Consider the following 22,242-nt stretch of genomic DNA (forward strand, 5'->3'; position numbering starts at 1 on the left):
TTTGACGCCTCAGGTATGGCATTTTGGCCATTGCCATCTTGGATCTCGACACAAGTCCCACAGAGCACGGCCTGCTATTGGTCCGTGATCGGCGAGCTGTGTGATCAGTGTACAAGTGACCTGTCAATCACGCCCCAAAACAGAGTCTGCAACTACAGTACAACATAGTCTGAAACTAGTGATTGAGACCATAAATGCATTAGGAAAGTGTTTACTGAGGCCATACTTGAGGCTTCAAAACAGAAGTCCACAAACCAATGGGTCGCCCCCTGCAGGCAAAGAGGACACTTCCGCATTGGCTTCAATTTTGACAAACAGAGCTACCCCCTTGTATGTAACACATTTATGTGTCATGAATGGTTTACACTTTAGATTAGGGGATGCAGAAAGCTTTGTAGATTATTTACACGTCATTTACAACAGGTGAGGAACACTTCAAAAGGCTTAGATGACTTACAACACATGTGTATATGTTAACATAACATTTATTAATCATCTACAAATGTATATTCATGTTTTGTAAATGGTTAGTTCATCATTAACTAAAGGCTTATTAATGACTTATGACTGAATGTTATTATAAAGTGTTACCATTTTATTTTCAAACCATGGACAGCCACAATCTGTTTACAGACCCTTTTAAAGAGACAGGATCTCCCAATAAGTTAAGGTTTCCTTTTACCGTCTTTCAAAAATATAATTATTTTATACACTCATTAGTATAACAAAACAAAGCAGCCTTTTGATCTAACAGCTTAGCAATGATAATTTGATGATACATTGGGGAGAAGAAAACAATGTGAATGAATGGCATCCAAAATATGCCTTAACTGCAGTGGTAGAGATGGTTAAGTTGGAGAAAGCAATGGGCAACTTGCAAGTTGAACTTACTGTGAATAAAATAAAGCACAACATATGTCACAGCAACCATAAAGAATCCCCAACCGATAGTAAATTAATTATAAGTTGTAAAATATAAAATTCCAAAAATAAATTCACATGTACAAACCAAATAACATTATATGCTTTTAAATCCCCAAAACACAAATTAAATGCTCAACTTAAGACTCCATTACCCATATTGTAATGGAGTTACTTTCTGATGCACCACCATGCTCATATGACCTCCTGCTGATTAGTTACAGATCTTTTGTAAGCTTGGCAGTTGCGCAAAAACAAACAAAACAAAATATAGCTGCTAGCTGAATAAAACAATAACCTGATTCATATCAGCTGGTGTGCATGCTGTAAAAACACATTGCCCTGAAATAAAACAGTTTAGACAGCATAATTGATTGTCCAGAGTAGAGCATAGGTCCAGAGTAACTTTTAACTGGTAACAACTGCATGCTTATGATGGTTAATAATAAAATTGTGTGATTGAAGAAGACACATACCGGTACAGAATGTAGAAAGACAGAGCTTTCCTTGACATTCACATTATACGCTCATATTTTTCTTACTGTATGTTGACCCGTAATGATATGATCAGATGATAGTGGGTTAGTGGTACTCGCATGATATAAAATAAATGAGGACACAACTTAAAATGTGACAAATACAACTGCCAACGGAAAGGGAATGTGAAATAAAATAGATTAAAAAAAAATCTAAATAAAACAAAGGTATAAATAATCCTTGGCATGCGGACAGGGCTCAAACCCTGAAGTACAGGCACTCAATATCCAATAATGCATCCCTGTGTCTTCTATTTGGAGTAAAAAACAGTGTTCAGTACTTCAAATAGTACTTCTCATCCTTGCTGTGCTCATCAACACACTCACTTGTAGAAAAATAAAAATTTTCACTTAAAGTAACAGACTGTCCCTTTAACCAACCTGTCCCTTTTTAGGCCTCTTCCTCGAACAGTTTTTTTTTGGCCTTCTGTTGCCTGCTGATGCGTGCACCGTCATCTTCAACACTCTCATCCTCAATGTTCTTGGCCCGGCTGTCTTTAAAAGGGGTCAGCCCAGGTGCGATCACATCTCCATCCTGAGTGCAAAAATCATCCAAACATATCAGTGTGAATAAGAGCTGCATACCATGAAGTGAGTTAGAGGCAAGAAGAACACAATTTAACATTACTGAAGGGTAATGGTAATCATTTAGTTTAGGGACATAATGCAGTGAGGGATCATTTAAAAGTCTAAAACAATTGAACATGATCCAGGGAGAGAAAGACAATTTTATTTCATGGGAGGGGAACAGAGGATTGGGATTTTTGTTTAAGTTATAAATGTATATTTACACCTACTAGTCCAGCCTGATGTCACCATTAAATATAGGCCTACTGTGTTTTCCAGGTAGTAAAAGTAATTAGAGTTTTTAATATAACATACCGGTACTTCAAATGTTCATATGAATTGAGGATAACTGAGACAACAGGTTTTAGGGGGGATGCTGAAGCCCAGGATCCTATACGAAGAATCAGTGTGATGTCACAACGACAACAAACACCTGACTTCCAGGTGTTATGCGCAAATCCTCCTGCCTATGTAAATACATGCACCCGCACTAGGCACTGGAGCATACATGGCAATAAAACGCCACTGAACAACCAGTTTGATATAACGGTCATGTTCGACTCATGCTCTTTCCATAAAGCCCACCAGCTTTGATATCTGTTGGCTAGTTGTTTATACTGTATATTGTATACTGCATGGTGTCCACTAAGATACCATCACCTCGGAATGAGATGTTTGGAGCGGGGGAGTCTGGTGCAGCGCACAGGTCGTAGACCTGGTGAGACGAGGGAGGAACCCGGCCGGGTGGCAACCCACAGAGCCCGGTCCCTCTACGTACCAGAGCCTCTCCCTCCCCCGGTCCCGGCAGAGTAGTTCCGGAGCAGCGGATTGAGTGGCCCTGACCACATGACCACCTTCGACCCTCCCTATAGGGCTGACCGTGGGTAGCTACTGGGACGTAAGTTGGGGCTTGGCCAGCCCCGGCTGGGTCACCTGGGCGAGGGTGTATGATGTTGCGAGACCCGAAACATCCTATGACCCCAGGGTACATCACTGAGGATACGTCCCAGTTATGCATCCATGTGATGTTTTTTTCTTTATTGTGGCTCTAATATAAAAAATGTATCGATGCGATAAGACTGTCATGGCAGCGACTTTCACTCCTCACTCTGGCGTACTCTGTTTCCACCTGGAATTATTTTGAAGCTAATTGTTTACCAAAATGTTGATCGGCCGATCCCTCGTATACAGCAGTTAACAAGACCTTTAAACAGAACGACTGGATGATTGGACAAAATCCCCTCTATCAACAGCACCCCTGGTCAGACATTGCAAAACTTGACTATTCAGTACATGTTAGCATCTGACTTGTGCATATACCTGAGGCTTAGAGAAATCCATGTCCATGCACCACTTGACAAAGTACACCTTGGCTGCCTCCAGGCCATCAGTCTTCTTGTAGTAGACCCTGATCAACTGCTCCGTAAAGCACTCTGGCAGAAATTTCGACACCTAACAGGAATGACAGTACAGTGTCCATTCTAAGGCCCAAACAAGAGTACAGAGGACTGATAGAGAGCTTCGTCACACAATACGACAATCACCCAGGGCCGTAGCTAGCTATGAGGACGGGGAGGTCCGGACCTCCCCTAATATTTCAGAGATTTTTTTAATATTTCAGAGTTTTTTTTTTTTTTTCTGACAGATTTTTTAGCAACAACCAAGAAAGTAAGTGTCTAGTCTGTCTAAGTAACTTTGCGGGTTGTGTACCTGTGTTTGTAGGTGTCATTTTGATATGAATTTGGCTAAAACAGTTTGTGTTTGTTAGTTACAATTATGTTGACAGGAGAGCTGAGCAGGTGGTGACATGAAAGAGAATATACTGAATAATGACATCACAACAGTATAATCCTAATGTTGATTTAAAATGATATATTACTCTAAATATGGCTTAAAAAGGGGAAAAACAAAACTCAAATTTTTTTTGGCGGCGCCCGGATTTCCCCTATTTCGGAACCCTGGCTACGGCCCTGCAATCACCTGAAGCTCAATATGAGCAAAACCAATGAGCTTGTGGTGGACTACCAGAGGAACAGGACACCCCCTGTCCTGGTTGTCTTCTAACCGACAGGAAGTGAAGAGGGTGGACTGGACTCATACAAGTATCTTGGGGTCCAAATTAATATAATGAATGTGATTATTTGGTCAATTTGAAGGATTTTTGTGTCTGAAAAAGGTCGTTTTCTCAGCTACACTACAGTGGTAAGCAAAACATTATGATGTCACAGTGAAGTTGACCTTTGACCTTTTGGATAGAAAATGTCCACTTCATTTGATCAGACTGTATGTGTGAAATGTTGTCATAATTAGCATCTGAATTCCTAAGAGTTATGGCTAAAATAAAAAAACGTCTTCTGTGAGGTCACAGTGACCTTGACCTTTGACCACCAAATTGTAATAAGTTCATCGTTGAGTCCAAGTGGATGTTTGAGCCAAATTTGAAGAAATTCCTTCAAGGAATTCCTGAAATATTGCATTAACGAGAATTGGATATATGGATGGATTGGATGGATGGACGGGCGGACGGGCAGACGGACAACCCGAAAACATAACCCCTCCAGCTATGGCTGTCGTCGGCGGAGGCATACAAATACAATTGAGCAAACAACAATTTAAAGCTACAAATAGCTCATGCAAAAAAAGACATTTAAATGTTTGTGGTCATTGCTTTAGTTCTGACCTGGTCTTTCCGTATCTGGTAGGGCTTGGTAGGGTCATTCTTAGAATAGAAATGGACATTATTGATGGGGTTCTTGCTCTTCATGCCGTAGTCCAGCGTAATGACCTAAAAGATATGAGGGAGAGAGAAGTCTCTTTATGGTATGGTATGGTATGGTTTATTTACTTAATCCCCGAGGGGAAACATGTTTTGCCACCAGAGCGAATACAATTAATACAAACAAATAACTCCACAAGTATAGACCATAAAAGGGAGTCTAGAAATCAAAACGATAATCAGTGAATCCCAAAACCTCAAGAAAAGTGAATTCCCCATTTTGGAGTGATCAGTAAATGAATTTGAGGAAATTAAAATAAATCAGCCTAGATACTCACGCTTATGACAAAGTCCTCTGAATGCAGAACGATATCCCAACCCTCAGGCTTGGATTCGGCCACGTCACGTGCCCAGTCCTAAGGGAGGGGGAAGGGGGGAGAGATGGGAGGGGTAAGAGGTCTATACATTAATGGCTCATTTCCACCGCAGGTAGTAGCGCGATCCCGCTCCGCTCGACTCGATAAATTGTCTCATCCCACCGGTTTAAACTGTCCCAGCCCGGGTTGTATTGGAGTCGAGTCGTGCTACTTTTCGTACCTGCCTCGTCGGGGTTCTATTCTGTCAACCCGGGTTCATACGGTGACGTGAAAACATTGTAGACGACTGATTGGCCAGGCAGAATCGTGTTTACTCTATCTACTGACTGTCAATGCGCTGCATACCAGTTTAGTGGGCTTACATTCTCTTCTGATTTCCATCAGTCTTTGTGTTGCTGCCTTCGCCTTTGTGAAATAAAGTCGTGGCGGTGGTTTCAATTGTTTTCAGAGTGAAAAAAGTCCGCTGCTCAGCAAGCTCCTGTAGTTAGTTGAGCTGCAGCGCTCCGCTAGGCCGCAGCGGGTGTTTGGTGAAGCCGCGGTCTTGCCTGAGAGGCCGCGGGGTACAGGGCAGGCTTCACTCTGTTGCGCCTCTTCCGTCCGCGCGCAGCGCAGCGTGTGCCTGAGTTTGACTAACTACAAAGTGATATCCATTTTCCTGGCCGATTGTCACATTCGCCCATGTCCACTGTAGGTCATTTAGAGGCACCAGTATTTCATAAACAGTTTAACACGTTAACTGCCAGCGACGTATGCATACGTCAAAAAAAATCCAGCGCTTCACTGCCAAGGACGTATGGATACGTCAAAAAAATCGTTTTTTTTTTTTTGACGGTGGGGCGTTGATCAATCCCTTTTACGTCTCCTGTACAATTATTGGAGGTATTGAATGTGTATAATCTATTTTACCGACCCACTAAGTGTTGACAGTGCTCCCCCAGACGAGCGAAATCAAAGAAAAAGGGAGCAAGCCATTCCAAGGAAATGGCGAGGCGATTTTACAGTATTACATTCTCATGAAAATGGTTGGGGGAAAACGCTCTCGTTTTCACGCTGATTGCTGGCGATGCGGGATTGCAAATTTACATAATACATTACAGGTGGAACACACTTTGAAACACGCAGCATAAATATGACCAGAATCGCAAAAGCTTCTCTCAACCAAAACTCCCAAGAAGCGAGCGAGTCCATGCCGACTTCCTCAAACAGCAGCCTGCAGACAGGCACAGGAGAGCAGCAAAAGCACTGAGACTGTGACGGCCGCTGCACCCAAGAAGAGGGAGGAGTTGAACTCTGCCTCTCGCTCTCTCCCTCTCTCTCTCTCTCTCTCTCTCGCTCTCTCTCTCTCCCTCCCTCCCTCTCTCTCTCTCTCTCTCTCTCTCCCTCTCCCCCTCTCACTAGGATTAAACCTAGTGCGTCTCCCTCCCGAGAGGGAGGGAGAGAGAGAGAGAGAGAGGGAGGGAGAGCGAGAGGGAGGGAGAGAGAGAGAGAGAGAGAGAGAGAGGGAGGGAGAGCGAGGGGAAGGGAGAGAGAGAGAGAGAGAGAGCGAGAGGGGGAGGGAGAGAGAGAGAGAGAGAGAGCCAAAAATGAATGGTTAGTGACAGCTCTATCGAATTTCACAAAAAGCCGTTTATCTCTGAATATTTGTTCTGATGCTAAAACCATGCTGTATTCAACTGATAATGCTTACATAACTACTAACTCTACAAACTAACTCTTTTAGACAGAGAAAGTACACATTCTATTAGTACTTTTGAGATATTGTATGTTCACAAACTCCAAGCAGAAAATAATCCTCGGCGCTTGTAAAATGAGCCACAATCCTCAAAAAAACGGCTTGGCAGAAGCTACCTACAGCAAGAAAAAAACGGCTGGCAGTCAATGTGTTAAAAGTTATGTGGATGGATTTAATTGTAACGTTATGTCTACTTCGGCTATAAGCGAAGGACAGATATGCGGGGGCGGGGGTGGGTGGGGGCAGATGATCCGCGGTGGAAGCAAAACGTCCATCGAGCCGAAACGATTAGAGCCGAGTGGGGACGAGCTGTGCAGGGCTGTTAAATGTGGTGGAATTGAGCCATTAGAGGCTATGGTTACAGGTGACTTGTGACTTATTCCATCATGCCAGGACACTTTAAGTGACAGGCCCGGATGGCCAGAAATCATCACATCATTCACAATCAGATGTGAGAGTGGTCAGGTTCGCATTGTGATAGGAATTCTATGTAGTCTGGATGCAATCCATGCTGCAGTGTGCATGCAGGCAATGTAAAAAGATAGAGAGAGCAGGGCAAAGAAATGCAGACACAAATTTAAATAAGTACAACCACAAAACATAACCCAAGTGTGGATGATATTTAGAATCAGAATCAGAATCACTTTTATTGCCACAGTATGCAAGTTACATATGAGGAATTTGTCTTAGTGTCTGTATGCAGCGTAGCGGTCACATCAATATACAGAGATAAGAAGTAGGAAGAAAACTAAAGACAATCACAAATTTGCAAAGTGTAATCAAATCGAGTAAATATATACAATATGAGTGGTGAAGTGTTCTGTGGATGATAAATATTAATTTACGTTGGATTTACATGAGATTTACAGACCGAGTTAAATAGACGTTAAATTGTCAGGATCCGAGTGAGACGTGTGGATCTATTCGCGGGTAGTTGGTGACCACGGGAAACTTGGTAGGTCTGGAGAAGCTGGGGTGTTGTGGAACTTGGTAGCTTGATAGCTGGGGGCTGCACTGTTCGAGGTTTTGGGAACGGTTGCAGAGAGATTGCAGAAGTTGCTGGTTGCAGGAATTGCAGGTTGCAGACGTTGCTTGAGATTGGTATGATCCTAGGTTAGATTATGAATCACTGGCCAGAGCCTGCCGGAACAGGCCTTTATAGATCCGAGCATGACACCACCTGTGCTATGACATCATACCGTTTGTGACATCATCAGAGACATGACATCACCTGTGCTATGACATCACTAGCGAAAGGCATGAAAGACACTTATGAACCATGACATCATCAGTGATCGATGACATCATAGTCGGAATGACGACGTCAAAGTAGGAATGATGACGTCATCCTAACAGTACCCTCCCCTCAACGGACGTCACCTGGCGTCCAATGAGGCCATCAAGGATGGCATCTGGGAGACAAAAAATCCGTAGGTTCTGGTGGAGGTGCTCTTCCGCAGGTGGTTAGACGCAGGCGGTTAGGCCCCAAAGGGGGTGCAAGAGAGTGAGGTGCTCTTCAGCAGGCGGTTAGATGCAGGTGGTCAGACCCCAAAGGGGGTGTAGGACAGTGGAGGTGCTCCTCCCTAATACAGGATATCGAAGCCATAGATGGACCGATACGTAGACAGAACTTCCACCGGGTCCGGTGGGTCCTCTGGGGCCGGCCATCCCCCGGGGCACGATCCAAACATGGGAGGCTGGGGACCATCAAAAGGGTCAAATGCCGCCGTCTCCGAAGGTAGAGCCGCAGGGGGATCTGACACAGCGAGGCCTGCCCTCCCGACCTGTAGTTTGGGGAGGTCACCCACCGTCTCCTCCTTTAAACGCCTCTTATTTCTTCTTGCTCTTGACCGAGGGCTGACGACACTACGGGAGCCTCCCAGCATGAGGCTGGAACCTACGTGTTGGTCAGGGACAGGAATTGGCTGCTGCTGGGGTACGGGTTCAGGCTCGGCGAGGGGAAGGTCCACAGGTTGTGCCTCAGGTACGGGTTCAGACTCGGCGAGGGGCAGGTCCATAGGTTGTGCCTCAGGGCCAGCAGACTCGGAGGCCCCCTGCGGGGGGACGGAGCCGATCTGCAGGCAGCGATTGAACTTCCCCATGAGACGATCGACAGTCCTCTCCAACTCCCTAACCCTCTTGGAGACACCCTGCCACTCCTGGGTCCTGCAGGGAACGCTACCCAACCGTACAGATTTCTTGGCTGGACACGTAGAGTCTTGATCCACTGAGAGTACCACGGGCCGGCGAGCGGTGGGACCACTTACTGGACGCCGGGAGCAGGAGGAGAGGTAATGCCCGGCTCGACCACAGTACAGGCAGCTCCGGGTGTCCAAACGGCGCTGCCTCTCCTCTGGTGTGATGCGAACCCTGCCGGTCAGATCACGGTACAGATGGCTGCTGGTACAGATGTCGGCCGGCTGCCCCTGCTCTGGGATGACGCGAACTCCCCCCCAGAATATGCCCTTAGCAGCTGGAGGCGGCCGAGAGGCAGAGCTAGAAGCAGGTCTGGAAGGTCTGGAAACCTCCGGAACGACGGCGCGCTCGGCAGCTGGGGCAGGAGGGGCAGAAGGCTGCGGAATGGCACCCTGGGGGCCTAGCCCGTCGAGACGATCTAGCCTGCTCGCCAGGAGGGCGAGCTGATCCTGGGCAGTGGAAGCTATATTCTGGATTGTGCTAACCAGGAGGGCGTCCCGATCATCGGCCTTGGAAACCAGAGCCTGGATTGTGCTAACCAGGAGGGCGTCCCGATCATCGGCCCTGGAAACCAGCGCCTGGATTGCTTTTTCCTGCTGGGCAATCAGCTCAAGTATTGTCGGCAAGTCTCCGAACGTGATGGGACGAGTGGAGACATCAGGATGAGTGGAGATATCAGGATGAGTGGAGATATCCAGCTGACCGCCTGGTGGGTCAGCTGAAGCGACCGGCCGGGTAACTGGCGTTGGGGCGACTGATCGCTCAGAAGCTGGGGCAGGAGGGGCAGGGGGGGCAGGAGACTGCGGAATGACGCCCTGGGGACCTAGCCCGTCGAGACGGGCCACCTGGCCAGCCAGGAGGGCGTGCCGATCTTCGGCCTTCGTCTGGCCGTCGAGCACGTCCCGAAGGATGTCATCGAGGAGCGCCTGCTCCCGTTGCATCTCCGCGAGTCGCGCACCCAGGCCAGAAATAGTAGAAATCAGTGCTGTTTGGAAGGTGTCGTCTGGTGGACCACCTGACGTGGCCGGCGGGAAAACTGGGGTCTCGGGAGCCTCCTCCTTGACTGGCGGAAGTGTGTCCGCTAGATCCGCTTTAGAGTGATTGGGGGCCTCCTCCTTGATTGGGGTGAGAAATTTGCCCGCTAGATCCATTTCAGAGTGATTCATACTGTCAGGATCCGAGTGAGACGTGTGAATCTATTCGCGGGTAGTTGGTGACCACGGGAAACTTGGTAGGTCTGGAGAAGCTGGGGTGTTGTGGAACTTGGTAGCTTGATAGCTGGGGGCTGCACTGTTCGAGGTTTTGGGAACGGTTGCAGAGAGATTGCAGAAGTTGCTGGTTGCAGGAATTGCAGGTTGCAGACGTTGCTTGAGATTGGTATGATCCTAGGTTAGATTATGAATCACTGGCCAGAGCCTGCCGGAACAGGCCTTTATAGATCCGAGCATGACACCACCTGTGCTATGACATCATACCGTTTGTGACATCATCAGAGACATGACATCACCTGTGCTATGACATCACTAGCGAAAGGCATGAAAGACACTTATGAACCATGACATCATCAGTGATCGATGACATCATAGTCGGAATGACGACGTCAAAGTAGGAATGATGACGTCATCCTAACATAAATAGGCATTGGATTTACATGAATTTACAGTCTGAGTTAAATAAGACTTTACATTGAATGTACATTAAATTTACAGGCTAAGTTAAATAGGCATTAATGTGCAGGGAATTTACAGTCCCAGTTAGACAGGCATTAAATTAGATACAGTATGAGTTCCAGTTTTATGGGGGGGAGTTCAGTTGAGTTTAGGAGGAGGTAGTGAGTTTGTGTGTGTGTGGGGGGGGGGGGTTGTTGGTGAGGTCCTTGGCGGAAGGGGGTTTCCGGGCCTTGTTGGTGAGGCTGATGGCGGTTGGGAAGAAGCTGGTCTTGTGGCGGGTGGTTCTGGTCTTGGCAGACCTCAGTCTCTTGCCGTGGGGGAGTGTCTTAAAGAGTTTGTGGCCAGGGTGGGAGGGGTCAGCCATGATCTTGCGAAACCGCTTCAGTGTCCTGGCTGCATGCAGGTCCTGGAGGGATGGCAGGTTGCATCCGATTATCTTCTCAGCGCAGCGGATGATGCGCTGAAGTCTGTTGATGTCTTTGAGAGTGGCAGCAGCATACCAGACGGTGATGGAGGAGGTGAGGATGGACTCAACGATGGAGGTGTAGAAGTGCACCATCGTGGCCTTTGGCACTTTGAATTTCTTCAGCTGCCGCACAAAGTACATCCTCTGCTGTGCCTTCTTGGTGAGAGCTCTGATGTTCAGCTCCCATTTTAGGTCCTGGCCCTATGGTCCTGGCTGATGATGGTCCCCAGGAAGCGGAAGGACTCCACAGTGTTGACTGGGGAGTCACCCGGGTGATGGGGGAAGGTGAGGCTTTGTTCCTCCTGTAATCCACAATCATCTCCATTGTTTGTTGAGCATTTAACACCAGGTTGTTTTGACTGCACCAAGTCACCAGATGGTCAACTTCCTGTCTGTATTCCGACTCATCTCCATCTGTGATGAGCCCTATGAGGGTGGTATCGTCTGCGAACTTCAGGAGCTTGACGGACTGGTGACTGGAGGTGCAGCTGTTGGTGTACAGACAGAAGAAGTAGGGAGAGAGGACACCGCCCTGGGCAGCGCCGGTGCTGATGGACCGAAAGTCAGTGATGTGCTTACCCAGCCTCACGTGCTGCTTCCTGAACAAGTTCTCAACTAGAACGACCGCAACGTGGACTTATGCCTCCGCCATTAGTTCATTCTTGAGTCCAAATCGCCATTTGAGGTAAATTGGAAGAAGTTCCGTCAAGGCGCTCCTGTGATGTTGCGTTACAGAGCTTGGAAATTGGGTGTGTGAGGTCACAGTGACCTTGAACTTTGACCACCAAAATGTAATCAGTTCATCCTTGAGTCCAAGTGGACGCTTGAGGCAAATTCGAAGAAATTCCATCAAGACATTCCTGAGATATCGCGTTAACAAGCTTGAAAATGGCATTCAAGAGGTCACAGTGACCTTGACCTTTGATAACCAAAATGGAATCAGTTCATCCTTGCGTCCAAGTCGATGTTTGAGCCAAATCAGAAGAAATTCTATCAAGCCGTTCTTGAGATATTGCGTTAACCAACTTGGGAATGGCGTTCGTGAGGTCACAGTGACCTTGAAGTTTGACCACCAAAATGTAATCAGTTCATCCTTGAGGCCAAGTTAATGTTTGAGACAAATTTGATGAAATTCCGTCAAGGCATTCCTGAGATATGGCGTTAACAAGCTTGAAAATGGCATTGGAGAGGTCACAGTGACCTTGACCTTTGATCACCAAAATGTAATCCATTCATCCTTGCGCCCAAGTCGATGTTTGAGGCAAATTTGATGAAATTCCGTCAATGCATTCGTGAGATATCGCATTAACAAGCTGGAAAATGGGGTTTGAGAGGTCACAGTGACCTTGACCTTTGACCACCAAAATCGAATCAGTTCATCCTTGAGTCCAAGTCGATGTTTGAGACAAGTTTGATTAAATTCCGTCAAGGCATTCCTGAGATATCGCGTTAACAAGCTTGAAAATGGCATTCGAGAGGTCACAGTGACCTTGACCTTTGACCACCAAAATCTAATCAGATCATCCTTGAGTCTAAGTCGATGTTTGAGGCAAATTTGATGAAATTCCGTCAAGGCATTCGTGAGATATCGCGTTAACAAGCTGGAAAATGGCGTTTGAGAGGTCACAGTGACCTTGACCTTTGACCTTTGACCACCAAAATCTAATCAGTTCATCCTTGAGTCCAAGTCGATGTTTGATACAAGTTTGATTAAATTCCGTCAAGGCATTCCTCAGATATCGCGTTAACAAACATTGTACGGACGTACAGACAACCTGGATCCATAATGCCTCCGGCCTGGCTATCGCCGGTGGAGGCATAAAAATCACATGTCATTAGGGTGACCAGATGGGACAGGAGGTTGGGGGTTGTGGTCACGTCCTCCAGTAGGCTATATATTTCAAACATAACTACAGTACATGTGAACCAATGACTCAAACGGGTGGCTTAAGGGGAAAGGTCATACGGATTAAAATTTATAGAATTTAGAGTAACATGACTAACTGTGATAACTGATCATTTGTTATGAATATTATGGAGATCAGTTACAGATGGATAAAATAGGTTTGGTTCTGCTCATTTCCCCTCGGCCACGGACCACCCATATCATTATGCAAAAAGGACGCTATTACGTTAATAAAAGAGTACTCGTTCATTAATTAAGAGAGTACTCGAATATTTAAATTACTTAAAATGCCCATCCCTACCAGGACTTGCCTTGACAAGTGCTTGTAATTTGGGACTGACAGGCTACGTCGTGAAAAATGAAATGTCAAGCGTAATGGACAAGTATACACGAAGATAGGAGCACACACCGGGTTCTCCTCCATGGGTTTCTTAGGCTGAGTTTCGCCCACAAACTTGTACAGCCGCCGACAGACAATGTTGCGTAGAATCTGCCTCGATTCAGCCAGCTTCGGGGAAGAGGAGTGGAGTATTTGTTCAAACACATTGTCTATAGGGTTGGACAGAGTAGAGGACCGGTCAGACAGATCAATTAACGACAACAAAGGTAATTCATTTCATACATTTCTCGCTGGGACTTTACTGTCCCTAAAGATAAAAGTTTGCATATTGAGTTGACAGTAAAAACACAAGAAAATAGACTCAGAGGGGTAGAGAGGACTGATAGAGCTTCATCACAAGGTGCAACGACATTCACCTGAAGCTCAATAGCGAGGCAAAGTGACCGCCTACTTCCTGCTTCAGCACTGTACCAGAGATTTTTATCCGCCATTTATTTTCCCATAGACATTTTGTAAAATGCTTATAAAAATAGTTTTACTTCGTCAAACCAAACGGTTCAGCTATATTTAGAATCGGGAGAGACCATAGAACATTTCACTCAGGCCAAAACCTAAAAAACTACATCGAAAATATTTTCTTTAAATCCGCAATTTTTTTAACGTATCCTGGTATCTTGCCTATCTCCTCCCTGTTTCTTAGTGTTCTACAAACATGAGCTAAGAGGACATACTGTAGTGGCCTCCACTGACCTGTCAGCTTGGTGTAGGCCTCCATGTCATCAATGGCGGAGGAGAGGGTGAACATCTTCCCCCCTGAACCTTCGATCTGGAAGTGTTTGTTGTCTGCTTTTATGAAGGCCTCTGTGATCCTGGATAATCAATTCCAAAAACATCTATCACACAAGATATAGTGAACCATAGAGCAAAGGCGAGAAGCTACATGAGACACAAGACCAAGCTACATCAGATGTTGCCAAAGTACTAATGTAGGCAGAGCACTCACATGGTCTCTATGATGTTGCCCACTTTGTGCTGGTAGGCTCTTCTGTGGAGACAGTTCCTGGTGTGGAACAGATCATACAGATTCCCGACTTCCTGTTGAGGGAATTCACATCTAGTTCAGTCTTCTTAACTAATAATCGGAATAGATTGCTGTTTAAATCAGAGCTGAAAGTGGGGGCCTGTTTGCATGGTGAGCACCTTGTCTCTGGTGCAGATTTCCTTCTTCCCTTCCACCTCACACACCCTGGCAAACTGGAGGAAGCGGTGATAGTCAAAGTTATTCTGGATGCCCAGGTGGTAGCAGTCCCTGAGGAGAAACCAGTGAGAGATATATGAAGAGAACTAATAATCAAAACGATATCGGATCAGGTCACACGTATGAATTCTTCATCAGTCCGTGGTCAAAAGTGAATTATCACAATTAATCAATGAGGCCCACCTGGCAAAGTAGTCCCACTTATCCACATCGATGCCATTTCTTTTGTTGGCCACGATTTCATAGAGGAAGGACTTGTCCTTTGACCGACCCTTGTACGGCCACTGTGGAGACAGCAGCACAACACGGCATTAGACACAGTCTGGTTAAACCAATGGTGCAACTGACTGGTTGGTGATTAGGGCTGTCAAAATTGGCCAAAAATTATGTTCAATTATTCCCTTCTAAAAAAACACAATTAGGTTCGAACAGTGTGTGAAATACCCGGTGGCAATCGGAGGCTCCCCCCTACCTAGTGGTCCAGTGTTATGCTGAAATCTTACACAGATGCATACATAGTTGTATAGCTACAAGATTGCATGGATGCAAACCAAGGCAATCAACCAGTGGTGGAAGAAGTACTGAAAGTTTGTACTCAAGTAGAAGTACTGTTACCTTACTGAAATATTACTCAATTACAAGTAAAAGTACTGGTGTTAAAAATATACTTAAGTAAAAGTAAAAAGTACTCTTCTAAAAAACTACTCGGAGTATTAGTTACTTTTTTAACCATCGATTTTTAATAGCAGGCTGTCACAGGCATTCACTTGAAACGGGAGATCCATGTAGAAAATACATTATACACTTTCAACAAAGCATATTTCTCTAATAAATTATATGAATGAACGATCAATCCCTTCTTAGTATCAACAGGGAGCAAAACCCTAAATAACTGAAAACTGGTGGTTGGGAGGGGTCTGTCAGTCACACCTGCTTTGCTCTTCCCCCAGATGTTATTCATTGGTAATAATACTGGTAAGCATTTGACTCTTAAAGAGGACAGGAAACATTTGATCATATGAATCTAGTTAATTTGCATGTCACCTCAGAGAAGACAGGACACTGCTTTCAAGTCTGAAATGTACCTAGATTTGCTAGAAGCATGAACATTTCACCTTTTTTTTACAGAACTGTTTTTGTATTGCTTAACTGTGAGTCTGTGACTGTTTTATTTCTGAACAGAAGGATTAGCCTCGCCTCCAATAAACAAAAACCCCTGATGCTGTTGCTGTGCATTTATTTGAAAAGGAATAGGGCCCACATGATATGCAAGTAAAATAATAATAGCAGCCAGACATCAGCACTCAGCAACACTTTTTCCAACAATAAAGAAAATAAATGTTATTCACATACCGAGTAACTGTTATCCTTATGATTAGTTTCCCGACTTTTCAAGATGTGCTCTGTACTGATACTGAACCAGTGGAAACAACTATTATGAAATTAATGGTTGTATTTTAATTTAAATATTTGCTTTGATTGAAACAAAAATCTTGTCATTAGTATTTTTTTATAGCCTATAGCAAGCTGTTAGGAGTTAAACAGGTCATAATTCCCTCTCTCAATTTTATATTGCTGTGAAAACACATGTATTGTGCACTGCAAACTATTTGGGCTTATTTTTATTGTTTTTTTTTTACGGAATACACATTGAATATCCACACTGGGTAGACTAGCCTCTATACCATATACAATCAATGCTGTCTATACCCATGGTCACCTATTGGGCTACATTGCCGCCTGCCCTCCTAATATGGTCGGACAACGGTACATGTCATGACGTGTCACAGACCGCATATTTTGGGATTATTTTATCAAGTGGATTATGTCAACGAACGGGACTTGCGTGGCGTCCGTGGACAATGCATACCTTGGGTGGCATTTGGCTTCAGGTTTGTCTTTCACTTTGGTGAAGGGTTCAGCATCATGTCGCTTCCTCCTGAGTCCTGTGTCGACTGGTCTGTCACGCAAGTTCGCAACCAAATTAATGATCAGCAGTGAACAGGGGGCATGTCGCGTCACGCGTGATGCACGTGATTCCATCCTTAATCGAATTTGAATTAAAAGTGTTATTTAGACAGTCACTGCACGGCACGGCAGCACACATGCTTGAGTCAGTGACAGAGACAGGGCGCTTGACAGCGAATTCAGCAGACAGATCAGAGGGGAAAGACTGGCGGGGGGGAATGAATGGACCAAACGGCCGCTACTCGATAACAGTATCGATAAGGTCGGACCTTATTGATTTTCGGGTTTCGAGTCGAGTCCCATCCCTACCTACGAGCGGCTTGAAATCCCCGTCTCTGGCGTGATCATGCCGGAAAACAACATCTAACCTGTGGGCGTCTCCCTGCCCCCCCATTTCATGGTTTTCATTGCCCCGTTTGCGATCAGCTGATAGAGTTTATTGGCTGCGTAAAATGCAGATCAAAGGTTTGGATGTTTGGATTTAATTAATTCAAATTGTACTCAGTACTCAGTATGATTTAAAAAGTAACAAAGTAGATTACATGGTGCAATCCATACTTAAGTAAGAGTAAAATTACAGACTTGAAAAAATAACTTTTAAAAGTACAAGTACCCAAAAAAAGTACTTAATTACAGTAACGTGAGTAGTTGTAATTCGTTCCTTCCACCCCTGCAATCAACTAAGGGTGCTTTCTCACTGGCGCCCGGGTACCGTTCCCGAGCACACTTGGTGGTCTGAGGAGCACTTTGGCGTGCCCGGGCACGGAACACTTGCGAGTGTGAAAGCCAACTGTTCCGAACCACATAGACAACAAACGGGCGAGGATAAACTCCAGGCATAGTTGATGACGCAAGTGCACTCTGTTCCGTTTCCGAGCGCGGAAGAAATGTTGTAATGTGAAAGCTGACCAGTGGGGGAGAGGGGAGGCAATCGTTCCAGGGTGCGGAACGGAATGAAAGCAATTGTTCCCAGTGAAAAAGCAGTAAAGCACCCTAAGTTATACAGATTTTCATACTTTACTTTACTTTACTTTATTGGTTTATTGTGACGGGACAATGCACATTAATGGACATGTTCAGAAATACAGAAGCCTCTATATACGAAAACATGTAAATATGCCGGAGTTAGCTAATGCTAATTTACATCCGTAGTCCCCAATAAATATCAAAACAATCACTCATTACATTCATTCAACGCACAAACTGAAATATACATGTAACGTGTCATCGCAAAAGATACCACAGCATTACAGACATCAAAATTACAGCAAAACACAGACAGGATGTACGCAACAAACTGATATACCTGTAACGTGTCATCGCAAGAGATACCACACATTACAGACATCAAAATTACAGCAAAACACAGACAGGATGTACGCAACAAACTGATATACCTGTAACGTGTCATCGCAAGAGATACCACACATTACAGACATCAAAATTACAGCAAAACACAGACAGGATGTACATGCAGCATGTCAGTGCTAAAAGAAGAATACTACACCTTCCATTCGACAGGTTACATGATAACAACATCACCATCATCATCATCATGATACACATCACCAAGGCTAATTTTGTTAACAATAAGGCCACTCACAAATAAATACAGTATTCACCTTATGTAGCCACGCCCATTTGACCCGGTTCTGTGGCCGTCCTACGACTTCCGGCAAAAAAAAGAAGAAAAAAAAATGGCTGGCTGCTCCAATATAATCTAACTCTGAATTAACTAATACTTTAGCCAATTGTATGTAACATACCAAATAAAAGCAAACGGCAATGTCTAAGAATGCAATGCCATGTAACTGGCTCGTTAATTCTCGCATTCCAGGGAATTACGTTAACGTGTGCGGGTCTTATAGACGTAAGTGGCTCGAGCTGCGCTCGGAGGACAGAAAACCTTCTGAAGCTTTCTTTGTTGGAGTCCAGGTATGTTTTACAAGAAAGTGCTCGTCATTGTCGACGATAACGTTATCTGACCTGGCTAACAGTGGATACTCCGCTTGCTTGCTGTGTACCGAGCTCAAAGTAGTAGGCTACGTTTTTGTTTTACACCCTGCGCTGTCCGCTACAAAAACAACTCTCTTCTTCATGACGTTCTTTCATATTTGGCGCCGTGACCGCCGGAAGTGTTAGACGGACCCGGAAGAATTTGGCCCACTGTAAGGTCTGAACATAAGGTGAATACTCTGCAACAACTCCAGGCACATGCACAGATAGACCCCAGGAGGTGCTCAAGCACCTCCCCTTTTGGCCTCTGATTTGCCATCACAAGACGGTCTCTAGTAATACTTCCTTGGCATGGTAGGCTATAGCTTATTTTTTATTATTATAGAGCTTTGATTTGCTTTGATTATTATAGATAAGTAGGCTGTACTTGCAAGCTCTTTTCTTAGTAACCTGCCCATCCCTGCTACAGATGGCAGGTTAGAGATATGCATGTATGCCTGCCTGTACAGATCCAGATTGTTATCAAGGTGTTATCATTTACTCTGGATTGTGAAGAACAACAATGCTGTCAAGCAGGTGATTTCTGTGATGAGCAAACATTCATCCAGAGTGACAGAGAGGAGGAACTAATCATCTCTGCACAGCTCTCAAGATGCCAGGTTAGATGTGTTTTTGTTGGTATGCGTACATTGGCTATAGAGGTACAGTAGTAGAGGCAGGTTCATTATTAGTTCCTCATCTCTGGTCATCACTGAAGTCATCTGCTGCAGTGTTGGAATGAAAAGCCATGGCACATTGTTGTCCCATCCCTGCCATAACACCATAACATCTTGTTACTTACCGACATACTCTGCATACCAACAGAGGCTCCTCTGACCTGCCATCAGGGCAGAACTGGGCACAGTACATTGTTTGCTGTTTTTAATACTTTAATACATGTAGTGAGTCAGTCAGATGAAGGATGATGCTTTAGTCAGGTTTACAGTATTTGATTCCCACTCCTGTTGACTCTTTTAATGAAGCGCTCTATTGAGATGAAGGTGAAAGCAGGTCAAAGCCATTGTCCCTTATTAATTTAGCTTATTAAATGGCTTAATAAATCTATACCAATCACAAAGGAGGAGATGTAGCTAAAGAGAAGCAGGTAAGAATTGAGATGTGTACTGTGTGAAAGGGGCTGGAACTCAACATCACAGATGTCCCTTACCACTGTGTCAATGTTTGTCTCATGAAGGTCACCTGCTGGACTCCATATCTTACCCAACTTGTTCTCTCCCACTGCATCTCTGGGTGTGTGGTATACTTTATAAAAAAAAGCCTCTACCTAGCCAGAATTGGCATTCATGCAATGGTCCAAGAACACTACGTTCTTCCACACTTCCCCTCCCTTCAACACACATCGCTTCACTGTTCCATCCATCCGGACCATCAGCCCTTGATATTGTGGTTTGTGATCTTGCTGACGCTGCAGCCTGTCTTGGCTGGGTGAGGGTGTAATGTCATTCTAGTGGGTTTCCTCCTCTCTTGGGCCTGTATCTGTGTCTGAATAGGGGCCCTGACCCCCTGCACCCTCAAATGGACATGGACTCCAGCGCCGCTGGGCTCAGCCCAGTCCCTGGTGCTCGGGTCCCCTTCACCTTCAATGAGTATTGACGGACTGAGGCCTCGGTCCAGCATCTTTCACACTTGCTTCAGCGAGCCCTCCGATGCCACCGCTGACATCAGGGGTCCGGCCGGGCGGAGCCGGGAGGGGTGCAGAAGCAGCGAGCTCGGGGATTGGCTGAGTGAAGGAGGCGTGTTCACTTTGCTCCTTGGACGCTCAGGCCCACCTGTGTCTTTGGGCCCCTGGGTCCAGGGTTTGGCAGCCACGTTTGTGCCCGACCTCCACTGTTGGTCTCAGAGAGCAGCGGCTGAACCACAATGGAGGGCCCCTGCCTCTGAGCGTACTGCAGCTCCTGGGAGGTGAGCTGGTACTGCAGCTGTTCCAGAGCAGACAGACGGCCATGTTGGTGCCCTTGCTTCTCTATGGAGACCCTCTCTAGCTGTAGTCCAGCAGTGGTGGTGGTGTGGGCTCGCAGGCGGTTGCCCATCTCTATCAGCTGCTGCCGCTCCCTGCTCAGACGGGCGATACAGCGAGCCGCCTGCTTCAGCTTGGCCTGCAGGAGAGGTGCGTTTGGTTTACCACCTGGCACGTCCCCCGGCACACCGGCAGACCTCAGGCCCAAGGCCAGCTGCTGCCGCCGGAGACACAGGTTCTCCTCCTGGAGCTGTCGCACCATCTCACTCTGTTCACACACAATGGGCTGCCGCCTGCTAGCAATGTCCAACTTCAGTGCCGAAACCTGGTTCCCCAGGGCAACAGACTCCAGGTTGTTGAGGACGTTTCCTTTCTGGTACTCCTCCTTCTCTCGCCTCACTTCCTCCAGCTCCATCTCTACTGCGGCCAAACGCTGACGAAGACCCGCCTCCTCAGATTGGCCACTTCCAGACGTAGCTCCTCCCCTTCCACCTGCTTGGCATGGCACTGTTGCGTGAGGCTGGCGAGGGCAGACTCCAGATGTGCCACTCTCACCTCCTGCTTCTTCAAGGCAGCAGTGTTGCTGACTTTCTCCATACGCAGACCGCCAATAGTTTAGTTGAGTGATCGGATGTGGTTCTGTAGGTACGTGTTGTCCAGAGCCACGGGGGCCAGGGCCTCAACAGGTCTGTCTGTGGCTGCAGCTGGATTGAGGTGTCCTACAGGGCCCTCTAGCTGCCCCTCCAGGTGTCTGCACCGAGCCTTCAGCAGTGACACCTCCTGCTCCAGGGCATGACTGTATTCTGGAGGAACTGGAAGTGCTGTGCTGGTTGTAGAGGAGTTGCCAGTGGGCTGTGCTGGTGGTCCACTAGCCACCTGTATGCTGGTAGTAGGGATGGTGGAGGAGATGACAGGGCCGCTTGGAGGCTGGGCTGGGAGATGGCTGATATCCATATCCTTCCTCATCTGGGCCACCACAGCCCTCAGGCTGCTGCTCTGCTGCTGCAGGCGACGGGTCTCCTCCGATGCCAGATCACTCATGTTTGGTGTGAAACCCTGTAGTGCCTGGTCTCTCTCCACTGTAAAGGTGCGTTCACACGAGATATTTATTTTTCGCTCTGTCGCTCAAGTCAACCCTTTGGAATCGCTCTGTCGCTGTGTTTAAATCGCTCATCAACAGGCACACGAAATGACGGACATGTGGGGGATATAACGTTACGCAATGTCATGATATTTGTCCACTACGAGCCACCGTCATTGTTTACAAGCTAAAGCCTATCAGCGTGCTCCTAATGCGAGCTCCATACCGGTAGTACAGACTTCACTTCATGTCAGCTGTCAGCCTGTCAATGCGGTTTGTTGCCACACAATAAACCAGCGGTTTGTTCCAAGTCATCAAGTGATCCTTGACTCACTCTCACGGCAGCCAATCAGTGTTGAACAGCGAGCGACTGATGCCAGCGTAATTTCACTCGAGTTGGGATATTTCATCTCGAGCGACGAGCGTATTTTCTCCCTATCGCTCTGTCTCTGCCGCTCGGACGCCCAGCGATTTTTCTCCCAGGCGAATATACGCTCAATCGCTCGTTTGCATTGACTTTGTATGAAAACTCGAC

At 46.2% G+C, this 22,242-nt stretch overlaps 1 protein-coding gene and 1 pseudogene across 2 annotated transcripts; both read right to left on the bottom strand.

Annotated features, from left to right (window-relative positions):
- Positions 1–225: 225 nt before the first annotated feature.
- LOC310800736 (deoxynucleoside triphosphate triphosphohydrolase SAMHD1-like) lies at positions 226–20,286 on the bottom strand (the record flags this gene model as incomplete). Its single annotated transcript, XM_083664666.1, has 10 exons — positions 226–1,992; positions 3,345–3,476; positions 4,705–4,809; positions 5,079–5,156; positions 13,497–13,636; positions 14,178–14,296; positions 14,431–14,522; positions 14,628–14,736; positions 14,869–14,969; positions 20,170–20,286. The coding sequence occupies 10 exons, from the start codon at positions 20,284–20,286 to the stop codon at positions 1,849–1,851; spliced, it is 1,137 nt and encodes a 378-aa protein (XP_083520792.1). The 3' UTR covers positions 226–1,848.
- A 122-nt stretch (positions 20,287–20,408) lies between these two features.
- Positions 20,409–21,667, bottom strand: LOC310800737 (coiled-coil domain-containing protein 57-like; annotated as a pseudogene). The gene has a single exon. The product of its transcript is annotated as a coiled-coil domain-containing protein 57-like (transcript).
- Between the last annotated feature and the right edge of the window lie 575 nt (positions 21,668–22,242).

Source organism: Poromitra crassiceps, assembly GCF_964638095.1.
Source record: "Poromitra crassiceps genome assembly, contig: HAP1_SCAFFOLD_57, whole genome shotgun sequence".
Classification (NCBI taxonomy): domain Eukaryota; kingdom Metazoa; phylum Chordata; class Actinopteri; order Beryciformes; family Melamphaidae; genus Poromitra; species Poromitra crassiceps.